Here is a 20,805-nt window from a genome sequence, read left to right as displayed (position 1 = left end):
AAAAAAAAAAAAAAAGAATAATCATTTCATATAAAAGAAATCAAATGCATTCACCAAACCCTTACATTTCAACCAATGATGACCACCTTGCAACTAAGGAGGGAAAAAAAGACAAGGCAGGAAAGGAAAGACGAGCTCTGCTATCTCTTTTCTCATGAGATAGGGGTCCAGCTGACATATAATATGTTTGTAGCTAATAGTTGAATAAATATACTTACTGCCGATTGAACTTTAGTAAATCTGCATCAACCATGTCAGCTAGTGGCAGGTTAAACAAGGAAAAAGAAGCTTGCACAATCACCCTAGGAAAAAAAATTAAACATATACATATACATATATATATATATTTTACAATTGGGAGACAAAGCTTTTTAAAAAAAATCAAACAAAAGTTGTTGACATGTTGACATATGGTTTTCAAGAAGAAAAAGGAAATAATATACTACGAAGGATAAAACATATTAGGCATATATTTCTGTCCCCTCAAATGTTATATATCTATGAATGTAATTCTTCTTTAAAATGAAATAATTATGTTCACTTGGGATTTTTACAAGTGAATTTTATGCTTTTTCCTCATTCCTAAACGAATAGCCGCACATTTAAATTATGAATAAACTCTAAAGAACAGAACATGCCATCAGAAATCTTTCTCTTGATATCAAGCATAGCATAAGTTAAGAACCAGAAAGGGGCATATAGCATTTTAATTAATGACAAGAGAATAAAAATCAGGGGAATGATTTAAGTAAATAAAAAAGCAAAGACCATTCTTCATTCTAAAAAGCACTATAAAATGCCATTTAAATATTATGTAGCCAAAGCCACTCTTACAGACTTATAAAATAGTTATTTATTGATATTCAATCCTTTAGTTAATTGCTACATTCTCTACTACCAGCGTGTTCAAAATAAATAAACCTTCATGAAAATTTTCTCAAATTGTTCCAGCAGGGACCTGAAATAGAATTTATTAATTCATTCCCTGAAAACACATTTTCTAAGGACTATTTGCAAGAACTGGACTATTGATAAGACCTGCAGTAGGTAATGGGCCACAGTGATAAGAGACTTAGGCACGATAATCTCAGTCCCATGGGGACCACTGACAGTCACAGGCAGAGAGGCATAAGCACTGCAGCAGAGATAAGCTCAGGGCTTTGGGTCATGTAGGAGGGGCAGCGAATCCAGAGGAAAGTCTCCCAGCAGAAGCACATACCTGAGTTGCAGCCTGAGAAACACCAGGAGAGAGCCAAGCAGGAAATAGGGTCAAGCTGGAAACTGTATCTGCTAGACACAGGTGTTTGAAGTACTTGTACAGGTACTTCTGGATGGCAGAGAGTGCACTCAAAGTGGAGGGGGAGTAACAAGAAATGAGGATGAAGAGATAAAGAGGGCCTACGTAACAAAGAATATCACTTTGGCTATACTCCCAATGCAATGAGAAGCCACTTAAAATTGTTAAGCAAAGGAATGACATGTTATTCTAGAAGCAACATGGGAGAAGGGGTTGGAAGGACTGCAGAGTAGACACAAGGGGACCACAGAGGAGGCCATGTAGATCCATGTAAGAGACGTGAGGACTGGAGCTGCAGGAATGGCAACAGAACAGAGAAGGTATGAATTCAGGACACATTAGGGAGATGAAATTGCTAATGATTAGTAGTGTCAAAGAAGACAAAGAAGGCAAAGACAACTTCTCAGTTCCTGACCTGGGCAACGAGAGAGGCAGCAGAGCCATTTCCCAAGATGGGAAACAATGGCAAAAGAGCAGATTTAAGAGAGGCAAGATCCTTGATTTGAATATGCGGAATCTGAGATGCCTGTGGGAAGGGAGGAGTGGGTGCTTGTAGAGGAGGAGGAGAAGAGGTTGCAGAAATAGGAGGAGGGGTGGAAGGAGGAACCTCTCTTATACTTGGCAGCAGGACTTACTAAACATTGCACCTTAATAGGTTAAAAAAATGAACTTAACTCCTTTAAAAAAACAAGCTGGTATCATTCACACAGACTGGCAAAACGGTGCATTGACTCTGCCTAGAAACACATGTTACACTCAGTTCAGCGCAAAGATGTTTCACCCCTTGAAGGGTGGTGTTCAGGGCGTTCTAAGATTGGACCTGGCATTTACTTACATGATAATAGTGAGATAAACAGCCAAACAGTAATAGTATTGCCGTCCCAGAAGTAACATGACGACGGAAGCTGTTCCTTCTAGGTAGAAAGACATTAAGATAATCCTATAGTAACCAAACTTCTTCAGCCAGGACTGACTGGTAAGTATTAGTACCAGGCACTGAAATGAAAGCAGAATGGTAGTGTGTTAAGATGGAATCCCGTGCTTTATTCTTGCTTACTCTTGCTGATGACAAAATAAACATTCTCATTATATATTGAATCTGCAGCTGGGTGCCTGTGGCTCAGGTGGCTAAGGTGCCAGCCACTTACACCTAAGGTGGCGGGTTTGAATCCAGCCCAGGCCCACCAAACAACAATGATGGCTGCAAAGATAGCCGGGTGTTGCGGTGGGCGCCTGATGTCCCACCTCACCTTATATATTTATATCTTTCTAATAGATTCATGTTAAGATATCAGACTTGGAATTTTTTTTTTTACCCTATCTCTAAAAAAAAAATAAATAAATAAACATAAAAAACATTCCAGCAAGTATAATTGTATTCTGAAATGTAATATTACAAAGTAACAAATTTCTACATATTGAAATGAAACTGCTTCTTCTCCATCTCTAATACATAAATACACAAAATAAGTTAATATAAGAAATGTGAAGCAGAGTAGAAAGGGCAAGATTGTGAAATCAAATGTCTCTACTCCCTAGGTTTGAATTCAAGCTTTGCCACTTTTATCACCTATGTGTTCACAAATTGCTTTACCTAAGAGGTATTTCCCCCACCTACTAACTCTCTCCCTCTTTCTCTCCCCGCCTCCCTTTCTCTTTCTTATCTAGCACCATCTTCAACACACAAGGTACTGATAATTCTAAGCTATTATTCTTATGTCAAATATATAAGAAGACAGAAGCCAATGGTGAATAGTTTTATAAAAATCATGAAAAAAAGGTAAAGATGACTTTCTCTCTTACTAAAATAAAGCCTCAACATTAAAACTGAGGACTTGGTCTCCCCATTCAACAGAGTCCCCAACATAAGTGTTGGCAAACCAACACCAAAGGAACCTAAATCAAAACAGAAAGATGAAGACAATGCTATGCTTGCAGTGAAAGTCTAATAAACATTTGCTGTATTGAATCGGTTGTATATAATAAGATCTAACATTTCTACAGTATTTATTTGGTGTGAGGAAATGATTTAAGTACTTTGGATTTTTTTCTTTTTTTTAGAGACAGAGTCTCACTTTGTTGCCCTCGGTAGAGTGCCATGGCGTTATAGCTCATAGCAACCTCGAACTCTTGGGCTCAAGCAATTCTCTTGCCTCAGCCTCCCTTGTAGCTGGGACTACAGGCACCTGCCACAATGCCTGGCTATTTTTGGAGACAAGGTTTCACTCTGGCTCAGGCTGGTCTTGAATCTCTGATCTCAGGCAATCCACCTGCCTCTGCCTCCCAGAGTGCCCAACCTACTTTGGATGTTTCAATTCATTTAATCCTCATAATAATTCCATTAAGTAGGCTCAGCACCTGTGGCTCAAGTGGCTAAGGCGCCAGCCACATACACCTAAGGTGGCGGGTTTGAATCCAGCCTAGGCCGCCAAAACAACAAGGATGGCTGCAACCAAAAATAGCTGGGCATTGTGGTGGGCGCCTGTGGTCCCAGCTACTTGGGAGGCTGAGGCAGGAGACTCGCTTGAGCCCAGGAGTTGGAGGTTGTGGTGAGCTGTGATGCCATGGCACTCTACCCAGGGGGATAGCTTGAGGCTCTGTCTCAAAAAAAAAAAAAATTCCATTAAGTAGGTAATATTTTGGTTCTTGTTTTATAGATGAGGAAACTGAGGCACTAAGAGGTTGAGTAATTTTATATAGTTACATTTTAAAACCTCAGTAAGTGAAATACAAAAAGGATAAGAAGTAGTAGTAGTTTGATTAGAAGTAATGTAGTAGTAAATGGAATTTTACAACAATCAGTATTATTTTTGCAATAAAAGGTTTTTTTAAAAAAGGAAGTTATGATTCATTCAGAAACATAGCAGCTTCTTCATCAGAAAATGACCATCTGGTGATCTCTACTCAGAATGTAGCTTAAAACTAAAAAGAAGCAAAAGACATCTATGGAAACCACCAAAATAAGATCACTGCATGTATGTATTTAGTAAAGCTCAGGTACTTTACTCGGCAAAGCCCATCAGGCCTTCACTGAATATCTATCTAAATACTTAGGAATAAATTTTTAACAAAAGAAAGGGTTAACATTGTTAACATACAAGAAGGGGTTAACAAAAGAAAGGGTTAACATACAAAACATTGTTAAAAGAAATTTTTGAAAATATAAGTAGAAGGAAAAAATATCCTATGTTCATGGATCATGAAATTTAATATCATTAAGATGGCAGTATTACAAAACAGATCTGAGCTTCAATGCAATGTCTACTAGTATCCCCACTGACTTCTTTGTAGAAATGGACAAGCTGATTCTAAAATTTATATGGATTTTCAAGAGCATAGCCAAAACAATCTTTACAAAGAAAACAACATAGGAGGACTCATAGTTCCCAATTTCATCAAGAAAGTAAAAAGACAACCCATAAAATAAGAGAACAATGTTGCAAACAATAGATCTGATAGGCTGTATCAAAAATACATGAAGAATTATTACAGTTGAACGATAAAAAGACAAACCACTGCAATTAAAAAAAACTGGGCAAATAAACTGAATGGCCTTTTCTCCAAAGAACATACACAAATGGCCAATAGCATATAAAAGCATGATCAACATTATAAACTATCAGGAAAACGCAAATCTAACCACAATGAGATGTCATTCACATATGCTAGGATGGCTATGATCAAAAAAACAGATAATAAATGTTGGTATAGAGTTGGAAAAACTGGAACCACCCTACACTATGGGTAGGGATGTAAAATGGTGCTGCCATTTTGGTACCTATATCTCAAATTGTGAAGCACGGAGTTGCCATATGACACAGCTATTCTACTCCCAGATGTACAACGAAAATGAAAAGAATATATACGTCTGTGCAAAGACTTGTACATCAATGTTCATAACATCATTAGTCATTAATAGCCAAAAAGTAGAAACAACCCAAACATCCATCAACTGATGAACAGATAAACAAAATGTGGTTTAACCATTCAATGGAATATTCTTAGATCATCAACTGGAATGAAATACTCATACTTGCTACAACATGGATAAACTTTAAAAAGGTGCCAAATGTAAGTCAAACTGCATATAAGGTTAAAAAAACACGCTAAGTGAAAGAAGCCAGTCACAAAAGATCATATATTATCTGATTCCATTTGTATGAAAGTCCAGAGTAAGTAAATCCATAGAAACAGAAAGTAGATTAAGTGGTTACCAGGGGCTGAATGGAGAATGGAGCGGGGACTGATTTTTTTGTGGGAGTAATGAAAATGTTCTAAGATGGATAATGATGCTGGTTGCATGACTCTGTGAATATATTAAAATACATTGGATTGTACACTTTAAATGATTAAATTGTATGGTGTATGTATCATATCCCAACAAAGCTATTTATTTATTTTTTTGAGACAAAGTCTCACTATGTCATCCTGGGTAGAATGCCATGGTGTCACAGCTCACAGCAACCTCAAACTCTTGGGCTTAAGTAGCTATTTTTTTGTTGCAGTTTTCATTGTTGTTTAGCTGACCCAGGCTGGGTTCGAACCCACTAACCTTGGTGCTGTAACTACTGTAACTACTGAGCCAACAAAGCTATTTTTTAAAAATCTATCTACTGTTTTTTACAAAAGAGTTTAACAAACTTTATTTGGTGAAGAGGAGAAACTATAGGCAAGTACTATACACTGAAGATTTGAAGTAAGAAGTTATAGGCAGTCTAAACTCACACTTAATGAACAGAGAGCATTATAGTAAATCCCCAAGTTACAAACATCTGACTGACATACAACTTAGCCGCCATTGCAAATGGAGGCTATCATAGGTAATAGGTCAATGTACCTGTTCCAACTTACATACAAATTCAATTTAAGAACAAACCTACAGAATCTATCTCATTCATAACCTGGGTACTGCCTGTATATAGAGCCTAATATCTGACAGCAAATATAAAGAAGCGACAGGAAAATGCACAGCTTCCCATTCTGGGGGTTGAACCTAAGAGTAAATGGCTTGACGAACCTCAAATTGCTCAGAAAGGGAAGCACTGTTTTATCATGCACACAGCTGGGACTATATTGATAAACCAAAATGAAATTTCATTTGATATACTCTGCTAAATAAATGATGTAGGCACAGTACATCTTATTTTTTTATTTTATTTTAGTTTTTGCAATTTTTGGCCAGGGTTGGGTTTGAACCCACCACCTCTGGCATATGGGGCCAGCACCCTACTCCTTTGAGCCACAGGTGCCACCCTGCACAGTACCTTTTACCACTTATCATTTAATTGTGAAAATGGGAGAAATCTATATTATAGGCTAGATAAGTCACATTTTTTTTTTAAAAGAGACAGGGTCCTACTATGTTGCCCAGGCTAGACTCAAAGTCCTGGACCCTAATAAGCCTTTTGCCTTAGCCTCTTGAGTAACTGGGACTCCAGGTGTGTGCTACTATGCCCTGCTCAAGTCATATTTTTGGAGAATATGTTTAGGTTAAGGGGGAAAATATGCCAGCTCTCCAAATTATATAACAAACAGTGGGCCAATATATTTTTTTGAAGGACATGCCCTCTATAATAATGGTCATGACCATGGAATTTTAATAATGCTCTGGAATTCCAGGACTCCAGCTTTTTGCCAAGTGTTTTGAAACCTGGCTCTAAGAATTCTTGATCAAGGGTGGCGCCTGTGGCTCTGTGAGTAGGCTCCTGCCCCATATACTGAGGGTGGCGGGTTAGAACCGGCCCTGGCCAAACTGCAACAAAAAATAGCTAGGTGTCATGGCAGGTGCCTGTAGTCCCAGCTACTCGGAAGGCTGAGGCAAGAGAATCAGGGGCTAGAGGTTGCTGTGAGCTGTGATGGTACGGCACTCTACCAAGGGCAACAAAGTGAGACTCTGTCTCAAAAAAAAAGAATTCTTGATCAAGTAACTTTCTTTGTTCTTTATAACAGTAACAGAAATCTTAAATACCTCAACAAAGCAAAACTGCAAGGTTATAGGAAGCCATTTATTTTGTTCCACAGCTCTGCTGAGGTTTAAATGAAAAAACTCAGGGGAACAAGATCCAAAAGTAGAAATGTTTAACATATCAGGTTGCTTGGCTTTCATTCGGTTCACTTTTCTTTTTTCTTTCATCTGTTTTTTCTATTCTGTTTCTGCTGAATTTTGTATAGTATCTGGACCTCTTTTTATTTGGGTCTCTTAAAGCATGTGTGTCATTTTTTCAAATCACCAATGAAATCAGTTTTCTAATTTCCTCTAATCCCTGCAAGAAAATACATGAAGAATTATCACATACCTGTGGGCAAATAAAACCTGCCCCATACATGATGCTCCTCAGGGAAGAAGGCAGCACGTCCCTGGGAATGAGATCATCTGCAAAGATCATCATGAAGTTGGTGAGGAAGGTTAAATGAAAGACTTGGAAGAAATTCATCATCAGAAAGAGGTAACAGTTTTTCTGGGACAAGAGTTGTCTCACGGATAAGATGATAGAGGCCCAGGCAAGATCCTCTTCGCTTTCCAAGAGGTTTTCCTCAGGGCTCCTTTTCAGTTCAAAATGTCTCATGTGGTACATGCCAGTGTAAAGGCTGACAGCAGCAAGAAAGGCAATGACAATAGCAACAGCCTGAAAATGGGGCAAAATTTCCACATTCTTAGAGATGAGGCCACAGAAGAGGACACTGGTAGATGCTACCAGTGATGCCACTTGGTTAATTTTAATAAGCTGAAGCCTACTTTCATGTCTAGTGAGAATCTCTGCAAACAATGTACATTGGGCTTGCTGAACACAGGTAAGCGTGCTATCAAAAGCACATAATGACACCACCAGGTGAAATCCACTAAGCCAGTCACCTTCTTGATAGTATTTCCAAGGGAACCAAGGAAGCAGGAAAGACATTGCATATAAAGGGGCACCATACAAGATAGAAACATGACGATTTGAACAGCATTCGGCCTTAGAGTTGTCATGAAAATACGCAGTCAGGTTATTAAGAATATTCCAGATCATTAAAATTATCTAGGGAGAAAAAACATACAGGATTACAAAATAAAAATGACCCCTGAATTTTTTTTCCACTTATGTGAAGTAACCAATGCTAATGAGTAAAAAAGCTCATTGTTTCTGAAGTACCCGAAATACTAATGATAGGTAATACTATTCAAAAGCCAATGTGCATTCGTACTGTGTTTGGACATTGTATAACCGCTTTATGTGCATTATTTTATTTTATTTATTTATTTATTTATTTATTTTGAGACAGGAGCCTCAAGCCGTCCCCCTGGGTAGAGTCCGTGGCATCTCAGCTCACAGCAACCTCCAACTCTTGAGCTCAAGCGAGTCTTCTGCCTCTGCCTCCCAAGCAGCTGGGACCACAGGCGCCCACCACAACGCCTGGCTATTTTTTGGTTGCAGCCGTCATTGTTGTTTGGCGGGCCCGGGCTGGATTCGAACCTGCCACCTTGGGTGTACGTGGCTGGCACCTTAGCCACTTGAGCCACAGGCGCTGAGCCTATTTTATTTTTTTTTGAGAGACAGAGTCTCACTTTGTTGCCCCCTGTAGGCAGCTCTGGCGTCATAGCTCACAGCAACCTCAAACTCTTGGGCTCAAGCGATCTTTTGCCTCAGCCTCCCGAGTAGCTGGGACTACAGGCACCCGCCACCACGCCCAGCTTATTTTATCAAATATTAAAAACAATCCTACAAGACAGGTACAATCGTAGGTACTATTATCACTCCTGACCTTACAGATGAGAAAACAGAGCCAGAGAGCAACTTGCTAGCTAAGAAACAATACACCCAGAGTCTGAACCAAGGCTGATGACTCCAGAGTCTGTGCTTTCACAATGCAGACTACTAACCAGTATACACTTAGGGCAGAGTCTATGCTTTCAATTTATGCTAGAATATCTGCCTCTTAACAATGGTACACAGAGTCATGTCTTTGCAGAGAGACTGCTGCATCATTTTACATAATTTCATGGGAAAAGTTAAAATATCAATGTTTAGCAACTCAAAGCAGATCTAAGAAGTATGTTATTGGCAGTAATAAATGGCTACCATAAAATATAAGGGTTTTAAAACCATGAACTCTATCCAACCTGACCTCATTGGTCACAAGTTACTATAACAATTTGTAAACATCATGGGCCTTTTCAAGACAATAAATATCTTAATAAGAATACTGATTGTTCCACGTAAGTTAATTTTCCAGATAACCAAAGCTTACACTTTAAACTCTCAAACTTTTATCTTTTAAGTGGCAATCTTTTAAACATCTCAAAATGGCCACCCAAAAGAGAAATTTTGACATGAGTAACTTTTCTTGACAACTTTTTCATCTATCTTGGAAGAATCAGCTCTTTGGCAAATTACAATACACAGATATGAAGAAAAAGAAGGTCTGTCCTACATGAAAAGCTAGTAAACATTCCATCTCACCTGGGCTTGATAAAAGGCCATTTCTGAAATCTTGTACAGATGTAGAAAAAGTTTTACATAGTAGAACCTGAAGGTAGAATTTAGCATTTCAGTCCCTAATGTTATCATAGAGTATGCCCAAGCAATGGGTTTGATATTTAAAAGTGTCATTTTCCAAGCAGAGGAACTCTTCTTTCCTTAGTTTAGGAAAAAAATAAACAAATAAGGTTAAATTTGCTGTTTGTATACCATTAGTAATGGGTGGCAAAATTCTGGGGGACATTAGTTAATTTTAGTTAATTAAGAGTCCAAAACTACTAGCTGTGATTTAATACTTATTTAATCATTGAGTATTTTTTTTTTTTTAAACAGTCTTACTTGGTCACCCTTGGTAGAGAGCCGTGGTGTCTTAGTCAACAGCAACCTCAAACTCTTGGATTCAGATGATCCTCTTGCCTCAGCCTCCCAAGTAGCTGGGATTATAGGCGTCCACCACAGTACCCAGCTATTTTTTAGATATGGGGTCTTGCTCTTCCATTTATATTTTTATTATATCTTCTTCTTCTTCTTCTTTTTTTTTTTTTTTGAGACAGAGCCTCAAGCTGTCGCCCTGGGTAGGGTACCGTGACATCACAGCTTACAGCAACCCCAACTCCTGGGCTCAAGCAAGTCTCCTGCCTCCGCCTCCCAAGTAGCTGGGACCACAGGCGCCCACCACAATGCCCTGCTATTTTTTGGTTGCAGCCATCATTGTTGTTTTGGCGGGCCCGGGCTGGATTCGAACCTGCCACCTTAGGTGTATGTGGCTGGCACTTTAGCCACTTGAGCCACAGGCGCTGAGCCATATTATATCTTCTAACTTATAAAGTGGGATTTACCCAGGAGTTTGGACACGCTTAACTAGTGGCCAGAGAGATATGTTTGTAGCATTCTCATCCTCCCTAATCAGGAGGGTGCCATAGAAAAAGAACAAAGTGACAGCCTTTTGATAAAGTCAGAGAGAAGATACAGAAGCAAGCCCTTCATCTTATTATAAACTTGTCCATTCAGTAGTATCACCTTGCATTTAAAGATTTATTCTTGATCTTCTCCTGATAGGCAATGTAGCTTTGACTCAAAGGACATATCTAAGATGGGCATAGAAATAACACATTCTGATCCTTGCTCTGAAGCACAGGCCCTCTGAAATCTAACCTATTGTTTTACCTTTTGATTTACACAACTGGAAAAGGCTAACCAAGCAAGAAGTCGGCATAGAGTTTTCCTCCTTTTAATCTTGATTGTAGTTTTAAGAGAACGCAATGGTCGTTCTGTTTTATTCCTGGCTTACTGAATTTGACCAGGTCTCCACATTCTTAATTGGAAAACAGACAAATATTTCAATAACTTGAGGGATGTTTCTTGCTTGGATGCTCCTTGGGCCTCTGCTTTAACTGTGGAGATTCAGGAACAGAAATAAACAGACATTTCAGTGTATATTGCCAAATTTCTTAGGCAAAGAGAGGGTAAGTCAGAGGGGGAAGTAGGCATTTGGCTCAAATTATCAGATTATTTAATTCTATGAGTAGTAGGGCCCTAAAATTACAGAAAAAGGTTATAAAATTAATATGTACAGCATGCATTGTCTTTAAAAAAGGATATTTTTGCCTACATATGTTAAAGTGTTTTTAGATTCTGCTGCAATGATAATATGCACATCTGGTTTTTTTCATCATTATGCACTTGAACAGTACAAGTACTATTCTGTGGAGGTCAGTCAACATTTTTGTCTTTTTTTTTTTTTTTTTTTTGAGACAAAGCCTCAAGCTGTCCCCCTGGGTAGAGTGCCATGGCATTACAGCTCATAGCAACCTCCAACTCCTGGGCTCAAGCGAGTCTCCTGCCTCAGCCTCCCAAGTAGCTGGGACCACAGGCGCCCGCCACAATGCCCGGCTATTTTTTGGTTGTAGCCGTCATTGTTGTTTGGCGGGTCCGGGCTGGGGATTCGAACCCGCCACCTTAGGTGTACGTGGCTGGCGCCTTAGCCAGTTGAGCTATAGGCGCCGAGCCAACATTTTTGTCTTTAAAAGGTAACTCTCAGATTTGAAAAACCTAGGAACTACTGGTAAAAACTTCAGTCTGGGGGCAGCGCCTGTGGCTCAAAAGAGTAGGGCGCCAGCCCCATGTGCTGGAGGTGGCGGGTTCAAACCCAGCCCTGGCCAAAAACAAAACAAACAAACAAAAACTTTGGTCTGGGTGGCTTGGCACCCATAGCACAGTGGTTATGGCACCAGCCACATACACCAAGAGTGGTGGGTTTGAACCCAGCCTGGGCCAGCTAAACAAGTGCAATGAAAAAATAGCCGGGCGTTGTGGCAGATGCCTATAGTCCCAGCTACTTGGGATGCTGAAGTAAGAGAATCACTTAAGCCCAAGAGTTTGAGGTTCCTGTGAGCTGTGATGCCACAGCACTCTACCAAGGGCAACATAGTGAGACTCTGTCTCAAAAAAACAAAACAAAACAAAAAAACCCACTTCACTCTAGGGAGTTTCTTTCAGCTTAAGTGAGACTAAAGACTAATTAAGGCTAGAGGTCACTTTGTTACTAAGAGAATCAAAAACAAGGGAGTCACTAGAGCCAATGCCAAGATACAAATTTAACCTACCAAAATCTAGGCATTTTTTCCTCTCAGTTTTATTTCAGGATCCTAAAACAAGAAGTGTGCCACACCTTTCTAAACTTACCTATCATTAAGTCAGAAGGCAGGTATTTATAAACACAGAATTCTGCAAAGGGTCATAAGCTCCCCAAGTTGAATTCAAAAATTTTTCAAAGAATTTGAGTTCAGTACTCAGCCTGTCTACACCTAAGAATATGAGGTTTTAAGAGCATTATGAAAAGCTATAGTCTGAACTTCTTTTTGTTTTTATATTGAGGACGAAGTAAAAATCTTCCTTACTTCCTTCTGCAAAAGGAGCCATCAATATTTTGCTTTAGATTACTGTCATCATAGTGAATACTTGTTTTTTGAAAGTATCATACTGAAAATCACCACTTATAATTTTTTTAGAACTACCACTAGTATCTAAAACTCTCCTTACATGCTTTTACTATAGCAACAAAACACCAAAGAACAAGTACATTGGGTCTTTTCAACAAAAGGAAAAGAATCTCTGAAGCTGGATCTTCTTTACCTCAAATTGTTTTATGCTGAAGACTTTAGAAGTAGCAAAATAATTTAATGATTAGGCTGGGCGAGTGCACAAAATAGCAGTGAATTATTAAGCAAACACTGCAATCCTCCTGTTAGAATCAACGTAGGTATTTACTAGCTACTACTAACTCAAATAATATTAATGTTGCTAAAGAGGCTACTTATGATTGCTTTTTAGCTATGATTAAATACACTAAATGAATAATGGAGAACCCTGCAAATGTAGCTCTGAAAACTAACACCGCTTTTTCAATGCAGTTTTTGTTCATGATTTTTCTAGACAAAATAATTCCTTAAATAGTGTCCTTAAGAAGAACCCACTTAACATACCTCACTAACTTGTGGGCTGTTTTGTTTTGCTATTTTAAACTATCAATAGCTTTAATTCTCCAGATCAATCTCTTTCTTTCCTTCCTTCCTTTCTTCCCCTCTCTCTTTCTATAGTAAGAACATTCTAATACACTTTTTCTGTTTGGAACTAAAATGAGTTTCTGTTCGCCGTAGAGTAAACAGCCAGCATCTTCAAACTTCCAGATAAGTGGTATGGTCAAGGACATGATTCTAGCCCTTCAGCTTTCACAAATCACCATTAGCAAACCCTAAGCCCAATTTTCTCTCTTTCCAAAGGGCTCTATTTATAGTGATTAGGATAGTTGTTTTTAAATGATTTTATTTTGGCTCGGCGCCTGTGGCTAAGGCGCCAGCCACTTACACCTAAGGTGGTGGGTTCGAATCTAGCCCGGGCTGCCAAACAACAATGATGGCTGCAACCAGAAAAAAAAAGCTGGGCATTCTGGCAGGTGCCTATGGTCCCAGCTGCTTGGGTGGCTGAGGCAGGAGACTCGCTTGAGCCCAGGAGTTGGAGGTTGCTGTGAGCTGTGATGCCATAGCACTCTGCCTAAGGGGACAGCTTGAGGCTCTGTCTCAAAAAAAAAAAAAAAAAAGATTTTATTTTGACTCTAATATGTCTACCTGAATATTAATAACTAGTGCGGTAGAGGATTTATGGAGACCTAGATTTCTTCTTCTTAACCCAGCAATAAAAAGTAGGTCAGCAACATTTGCCTTCGCATACCTGGATTCAGAAGAAAAGGATTTGTGAGTTTACGATTATTTCTTTTTTTTTTTTTCTTTTTTGAGACAGAGCCTCAAGCTGTCGCCCTGGGTAGAGTGCTGTAGCATCACAGCTCACACCAACCTTCAACTCCTGGGCTCAAGCGAGTCTCCTGCCTCAGCCTCCCAAGTAGCTAGGACCACAGGCACCCACCACAACACCCAGCTATTTTTTTGGTTGCAGCCGTCATTGTTGTTTGGCGGGCCCGGGTTGGATTCAAAGTCACCACCTTAGGTGTATGTGGTTGGTACCTTAGCCACTTGAGCCACAGGCGCCAAGCCACCATTATTTCTAACACCATTATTTCTTCCACATTTTTTGGTTGGTATTGCACTTTAAGAAAGCTTTCTTTTCTCTTCCCTTTATATGAGTATGGACTCATGGATTGTTCTCTTATTCAATGGGTTACAATCTATTACTATTATTTATTTTGATGGTCATAATTATCCCCATGGGTACCTGCTCTTTAACAAGTATCAGTAATAATGACCCAACATTCCATTTGAAAAGGGCACAAAATACTTCTTCATAGTGTTTCTCTTTGATTCTCCTGTGAGCAAGACAAATAGGTAATTTCCCCCATAAACCATTTGGCAAAATGCTCCTCTGTTGGTACCAAGTATGGCTAGAACTCCAGCTTTTCTGACTGTAGGCCCACTGTGTTCTCTACGCTATTAAGCTGTCTTCCTTAAGGATTGAAAGGTAAAACCCGGCAACAACTGCACAGTGGGGAGGTCTTCTTGTCCTTGGCAAGATTTCTTTTGAGGGTAGTAGCCTATAGCCTATGCAAAAGATGACCCTGGAGTCACACCATCAGCATGAGTTCACTTGGATTTGAGCAAGGAGAAGGAGGCAGCAGGACACTCTAAATTTTATTTATTTATTTTTTTGAGACAGAGCCTCAAGCTATCCCCCTGGGTAGAGTGCCGTAACATCACAGCTCACAGCAACCTCCAGCTCCTGGGCTCAAACGAGTCTCCTGCCTCTGCCTCCCAAGTAGCTGGGACCACAGGGACACTCTAAATTTTAATACCCACAAGAATTATTTGAGGTTTTTTCCCTCTTCTAAATTACCCAAGTCTTTAGAGAGACAAAAGTAGTTTGAAAATCTATAACGCCTTCCCTAAAATTTCCCTTCTTTTTTAATTACAGTAATGTGTACAAAGTGGTTTAAAAAATAAGATCACAGAAGGATTTATAATAAAAAGCCAAGTCCACAGCCCCAACTCACCTCTCCCCTTAGGGAGGGAGTGGGTAACTCTGAACTATTTCCCCTATTTTGGCAGCTCTTTCCACAGTTGTGGAATTGATTTACTGAATTATCAATTTAAGGTATCATGTTATCTGTCGACTACTATGATAGATCAAGGCTAAATATTATTCCCCTTCCCTTCTCTCTCTCTGAATTTCTGTAACTTATTACCGTATGTTCTAGAAATTCCTTCAATAATATAGTTAAACCTGAATTTTTTTGTTTTGTTGTATCAGCGTTAGAAAGACATGGGCATGTTATCTTCTCTTAGCTGTGCCTTTTACCTTTACGTCAAAGTTGAGAACATTGACCTTCAGGTTCGTCGCCCTATTTAAGAGTTTCCGTGCTTTGTCTGCAGGAAGGCGCTAGGAGCTTAACCGGCGCTTATTTACTGTACTGTCTGCGGAGGCCAGCGCGCCCTGCCCTGCCGGCCATCAGGTGCCAGGGCTGCAGCTTCCCCTCTCCAGGCGCTACGTCACGTTCCCAGATGTTGAACTTGTGGTCTACGAGGACCTTTTAAAGGTCATATCCAGAATAGATTGCAAAATTTCCCCAAACTAGTCAGCTTCCTGAGCCCCGCCCCACCCCAGATTCTCAAACGGGTCTGACACCCACGGTTTTAGGGGGAGTGAGTACAATTCCCAGAGGCTCGGATTGCTCAGCTGTCAAGGAGAAAAGAGCTAAGACTCAGAGGGCGTTTTCTCAGACCTAGACTCCAGATCGGCCCTGAGTCTCCCGGCACCACCGAGAGCAAATCTGAGAGTCAAGAAGCGAGAAGAGCCAACCCGACAGCCGACCTCAGGCTTCCGGCACCCTTTGCGCCTCCCGCCCGCACCAGGCACTCCCCAAGACAACTGCCCACTGCTCAGAGGAGGAGTCCTCGCCCCTCCGGCTCGCGCAGTATCTATCCAGTGTCTGAAAGCCTGGACGGACACCCACCACACTGGCCACCGCCGCCTCCACACCCCGGAACCCCAGACGCACCCCTCAAAGATTCCCTAGGCGGGCGAGGGGGCGGGGCCTTCGGCCGCACCCCTTAGTTTTTTTCCCCGCCTTCTTTGTTTCTTCCAGAACCTCCATTGGCTGCTTGACCGCGAGCCGCGGGCCTTAGGAGAGACGCGATTGGACAAGGTGGCTGCCGCTCGTCTAGCGGCCCTCTCGCGATTGGTCGAGGTGCCGCCGGGGGTTTGAATCGCAGCCCCGGTCGGGGAGGGTGCTGCCAAAGTGCCACGTTGGGCCCGACTGCGGTGTCGGGAGCCGGCTCAGGGCGCTTGCCGGGGCACCGGCCGTTTGGGCCGTTGGGCTGCGCGAGGCCCGTCGGGAAGCCGTCGGGAGGCCGCGCTTCCCGCGGCGGCCGGCGGGTGCTGTGCTGAGGCGGCGCGGTGGAGCTTGGGCGGCGGCGCGTCCCGCCCGAGGGCGGCTCTGGCTGAGGGCGGAGGGGTCGGGGGAGAGCCTGGGGCAGCGGCTGAGGCGGGAAGGCGGCGGCGGGGGCCGCTGCCCCCGGAAGACCCGGCCGAGATGCTGGCGGAAAACCTAGTGGAAGAGTTTGAGATGAAGGAGGACGAGCCATGGTACGACCACCAGGACCTCCAGCAAGGTGAGGACGAGGTCGCTCTCTGGGGCGGCAGGCGGCCCGGCAGAGGAGGCCCCTGGTGCGAAACTGTGAAAAAGTTGCTTTTGCTCGAGGCTTCTTCCCAGGCAGGTGCAGGGAAGGTGTCGGGCTCACCTGGCGGCGGGGCTGGCTTGCCAGCCCCTCCTGCCCGCGGGAAACCAGTGCGCGGGGCCCGCGGCCCTGCTAATGCTCGGCGCCGGGAATAATCACTAACGTGCGTTGAGTGCGAACTGCGCGCCAGGCACCGTTTTAAGCGCTTTCCGTGGATTAACTGATTTAATCCTCAGCGCATTCCTCCGAGGCAGAGAGGGCGAACCGGCGTGCCCCGCTGTAAGTGGCCGGGCCGAGAAAGCTGCCGCTCAGCTTAGCAGGCAGCAGACCTGCTTTCTCTCGGCAAGTCATAACAGCGCCTTTAATGGCCAGAGCCAAGGGTGAGCTGCTGCAGGTGGTAGTGCTGTGTGGCAGGAGCTGTGCCAAGCGCCTTGCATACCTGCTCTGATTCTTTCCGCACCATAATTGTATATGAAAGAGTTAGCCGACTGGACAGTTCGAGGGCCTCAGAGACCCCTGACAAGAGTAACTTTTGTTATCCCATTTCCCAGACGAGGAAAGCATAGGCTAAAACGGTAAAGCGGCTTGCCTAAAACTAGGTAGGGGAGCAAGTGTTTTTGAACCTACACAGCGTGAGGATGAGTAGTCACTTCTCAAAGCCTATCTCTTCCTTACCATCCCAGTTCACAGCTTTTTTTTTTTTAAAGTAGGGCGTAGTTCTCTAGATGCCAGATGAAATGATAGGAGGGCGCTTGCACCTCTACCATTTCAGTTAGCACTTTAGCTTTCCTTTAAAAATAGGCCTCCTTTGGGTTTCTTGATGATGATGTCTCCAGAGAATAATGGTAGTAGTGCAGCCCTCGGTTTGGAGCCAATGGCCCCCCTTTTTGCAACTGGGCAACACTTATGACTTGGTTGGTCCTTAACACAGTAGCGCCTTTAATCCGATAACTATGGAGGTGGATACTGTTGGGTGAGCTAGGGTTCCACGTCAAACTCCGAGCAGACCTTGAAAACCACCATATTGAACACTGAATAATGCTCAGTAACTTTTCCAGACATCTTCAGTTTCTTCAATTTTGTGCAAGTCAATTTTTTTTTTATCTCTAAACCTGTAGTGAAAATTAACATCTCTTTTTTAGTTGAACATTAAATGATTGTTATTATTGTTCATGCTAAACTTTGAGCTTGGAGAAAAGAATGTAGAGTTGAATGACTCATGTAGAAAAGGAAAATAAAACAAGCATTTGGGGGAGAAGGTGACTTCTTAAAGGTTTGTATAGTGCAAGCTGTTTAGCAGTTGCATTGAAGTATCTGCCACCATGTTCTGTATATCCAAAAGACAAATTTGTCGTAATTTTAAAAGACCTGTTTTTGGATTTCCCCATAAGGATTGATGGCCTACTTTGATACTTTCTCCAGGATTTATGAGGCAACCACTGTTGCAATTGCAACATTTCCCTAAGATTTAAGCAATTTGTATAATCAAAGCAAAGTATTTTTCTTTCCTCTATTTAAGAGGTATAACTCCTTTTTTTTGCAGTTTTTGGCCGGGGCTGGGTTTGAACCCGCCACCTCCGGCATATGGGGCCAGCGCCCTACTCCTTTGAGCCGCAGGCGCCACCCTAGGTATAACTCTTTAAGGACAGAAAGCAGGCTCGTTTTTTGTATTTCCAGCATCTAGCATAATACTTAGCACATATTAGAGGCTTGACTTTAATATTTGTTGAATTGGGCTGGGTGCTGTGGCTCACACCTGTAATCCTAGCATTCTGGGAGTCCAAGGCTGGTGTATCGCTTGAGCTCATGAATTCAAGACCAGCCTGAGCAATAGCGAGACCTGTCTGTACTAAAAATAGAAAAACTGAGGCAGGAGGATGTCTTCAGTCCTACAGTTGGAGGTTGCTATGAACAATGATGATTCCATGGCATTCTACTCAGGGCAACAGCTTAAGACTGTCTCAAAAAGATACATATTTTTTGAACTGAAGCACTCACACAGGATTACTATTTTCATGGCTTTCTTCTGTGGGGAGCCTTTATTCCACACTGCACTAAAGAACAACCAGCTGTAACATTTCAATCTACTGAGAAGCAAATGTAGGTCGTCTGGGTTATACATGGAATTCTCTTTAACCTCTGATCACAACGAAGTTGTCATATCTTCAGGATTAACAAATATTAAAAAAACAGATCTGGGCTGGGCTCACGCCTGTAATCTTAACACTCTGGGAGGCTGAGGCAGGTGGATTGCTTGAGCTCACAAGTTTGAGACCAGCCTGAGCAATAGGAAAAACCTGTCTCTACTAAAAATTTAAAAAAATGAGGCAAGAGGATCGCTTGAGCCCAAGAGTTGGAGGTTGCTGTGAGCTATGACGCTACAGCACTCTTACCCAGGGCAACAGCTTGACACTGTCTCAAAAAAAAAAAAAAAAAATCAGCTCTGAACCTCTTTACTGTCAAGTGCATTTCAAATAATTATGTTAAAGAACTATTAAATGTATAACAAATTTTAAAATTTGTTCATTTCTCAAGAATTTATTGTCTGCTCTAAGTCAGGTATTGCAGGCACTGGGGCCACAATGCCTACCCACATGATAGGATAGGTAGGTTTCCTCCTCTCATGGAGTTGATGGGAAAATGTTCACTAGAGAAGCCTGGAGATGCTCCCCCATGTTATGTGCTCACTACAGTGCCTGACACACTGTAGGCCCTCAGCAGATGTTTGCTGCTAGAAAAGTTTGGGAGCAGGTCCATCCTGTTAAACAGATTGCTTAAGCAGTCCAGTGGGATTTTATTATGTACAGACATCTGCCTGTTCATTTTTAAATGTCCTCACTATTAACTTACGGAGCAAAGGTTGAGGAGAGCTGTTTAAAACAACTTTGAAGATCATGTTCTCAAAATCTTACAACTACAAAAATTTTTCCTTTAGCAGTGGAAGCCATTATTTAAATAGATTGAATCTTTGTGTCAAGGTTAGGTAGGGCATTCTTTTTAAAATTAAAATTGCTGGAAAATTCTAACCTTAGTAGACTCTGGTCTACTATTCATACTTTGTTAGAAACATGTAAAGCTGCGTGTACGCAGGAGGAGAAAAACCTTTTGCTTTCACAAAACACTTTGATGAAGAGACTGTCTTTGTCAGAGGGCTGGGTTGGCATGGTAGAAAAACTGACAATAATCTCTGTGGGTAAGATCTTTTCTGGGACAGCAGGAGCCTTCAATGCAGGTAATGATGGGGCTTGCTTTGAAATGTGCCCCTGTGAACAAGGTGGAAAGACTTCAGAGACTGAATTTTCTTTCAGGCCAGCTGCTATTATAATTGTTCTTTGGTGAGCTCTATAAACTTAGAATAAGGATTCAGGTCTGCAAAGAACTCTTATTTGAAGGAGTCCTAAAATTTCTTTTCAAGATGATTACATCTTCCTTGTGTGCAGCTAATTTGCTGAATCACTGTTTAAAACTGCTACCATCATTTTTCTTGATGTTTATATTCAGGATATTTGCTTTCCCAATTATAGTAACGTTGGCAACAGGAGTTAAACAGAAGCGTCACCAAATGACGCTTTTGACTTTGTAATAGGAAAAGCTTTTAGCCTTGATGTTACTGAATTACTGCTAGATTATAGCCATAATAACATGGGAATACTATGTCCTTGTTTTTTTTTTCACTGAAGTATAATAGGAAAAATATAATACATGTAACAGTGGGATTTAAAGGTTTGTAAATTCTGGAAGGAAGATCCTTTTAAAAAGATCACTGAGGGCTCGGCGCCTATAGCTCAACTGGCTAAGGCGCCAGCCACGTACACCTAAGGTGGCGGGTTCGAATCCCCAGCCCGGAACCGCCAAACAACAATGA

At 41.6% G+C, this 20,805-nt stretch overlaps 2 protein-coding genes across 2 annotated transcripts in view; one reads left to right on the top strand and one right to left on the bottom strand.

The window, feature by feature from the left end:
• The window catches only part of LOC105887568 (transmembrane protein 180-like), a 27,964-nt gene extending 18,076 nt beyond the window's left edge, over positions 1–9,888 (bottom strand). Inside the window, exons 1-4 of the mRNA XM_012808872.2 lie at positions 9,739–9,888; positions 7,594–8,316; positions 2,133–2,293; positions 219–302 (exon numbers count right to left, since the gene is read on the bottom strand). Of these exons, the coding sequence (XP_012664326.2) occupies positions 219–302; positions 2,133–2,293; positions 7,594–8,316; positions 9,739–9,888 (1,118 nt within the window). The remainder of the gene's footprint in view (positions 1–218; positions 303–2,132; positions 2,294–7,593; positions 8,317–9,738) is intronic.
• Positions 9,889–16,551: 6,663 nt separating this feature from the next.
• The window catches only part of CDR2 (cerebellar degeneration related protein 2), a 26,710-nt gene continuing 22,456 nt past the window's right edge, over positions 16,552–20,805 (top strand). Inside the window, exon 1 of the mRNA XM_003795719.3 lies at positions 16,552–16,874. Within this exon, the coding sequence (XP_003795767.1) occupies positions 16,796–16,874 (79 nt within the window). The 5' untranslated portion in view covers positions 16,552–16,795. The remainder of the gene's footprint in view (positions 16,875–20,805) is intronic.

Source organism: Otolemur garnettii, unplaced genomic scaffold, assembly GCF_000181295.1.
Source record: "Otolemur garnettii isolate 467f Iridium unplaced genomic scaffold, OtoGar3 scaffold00096, whole genome shotgun sequence".
NCBI lineage: Eukaryota > Metazoa > Chordata > Mammalia > Primates > Galagidae > Otolemur > Otolemur garnettii.
Note: the sequence above shows the minus strand (reverse complement) of the source record. Positions and strands in the feature narration are given on the sequence as shown.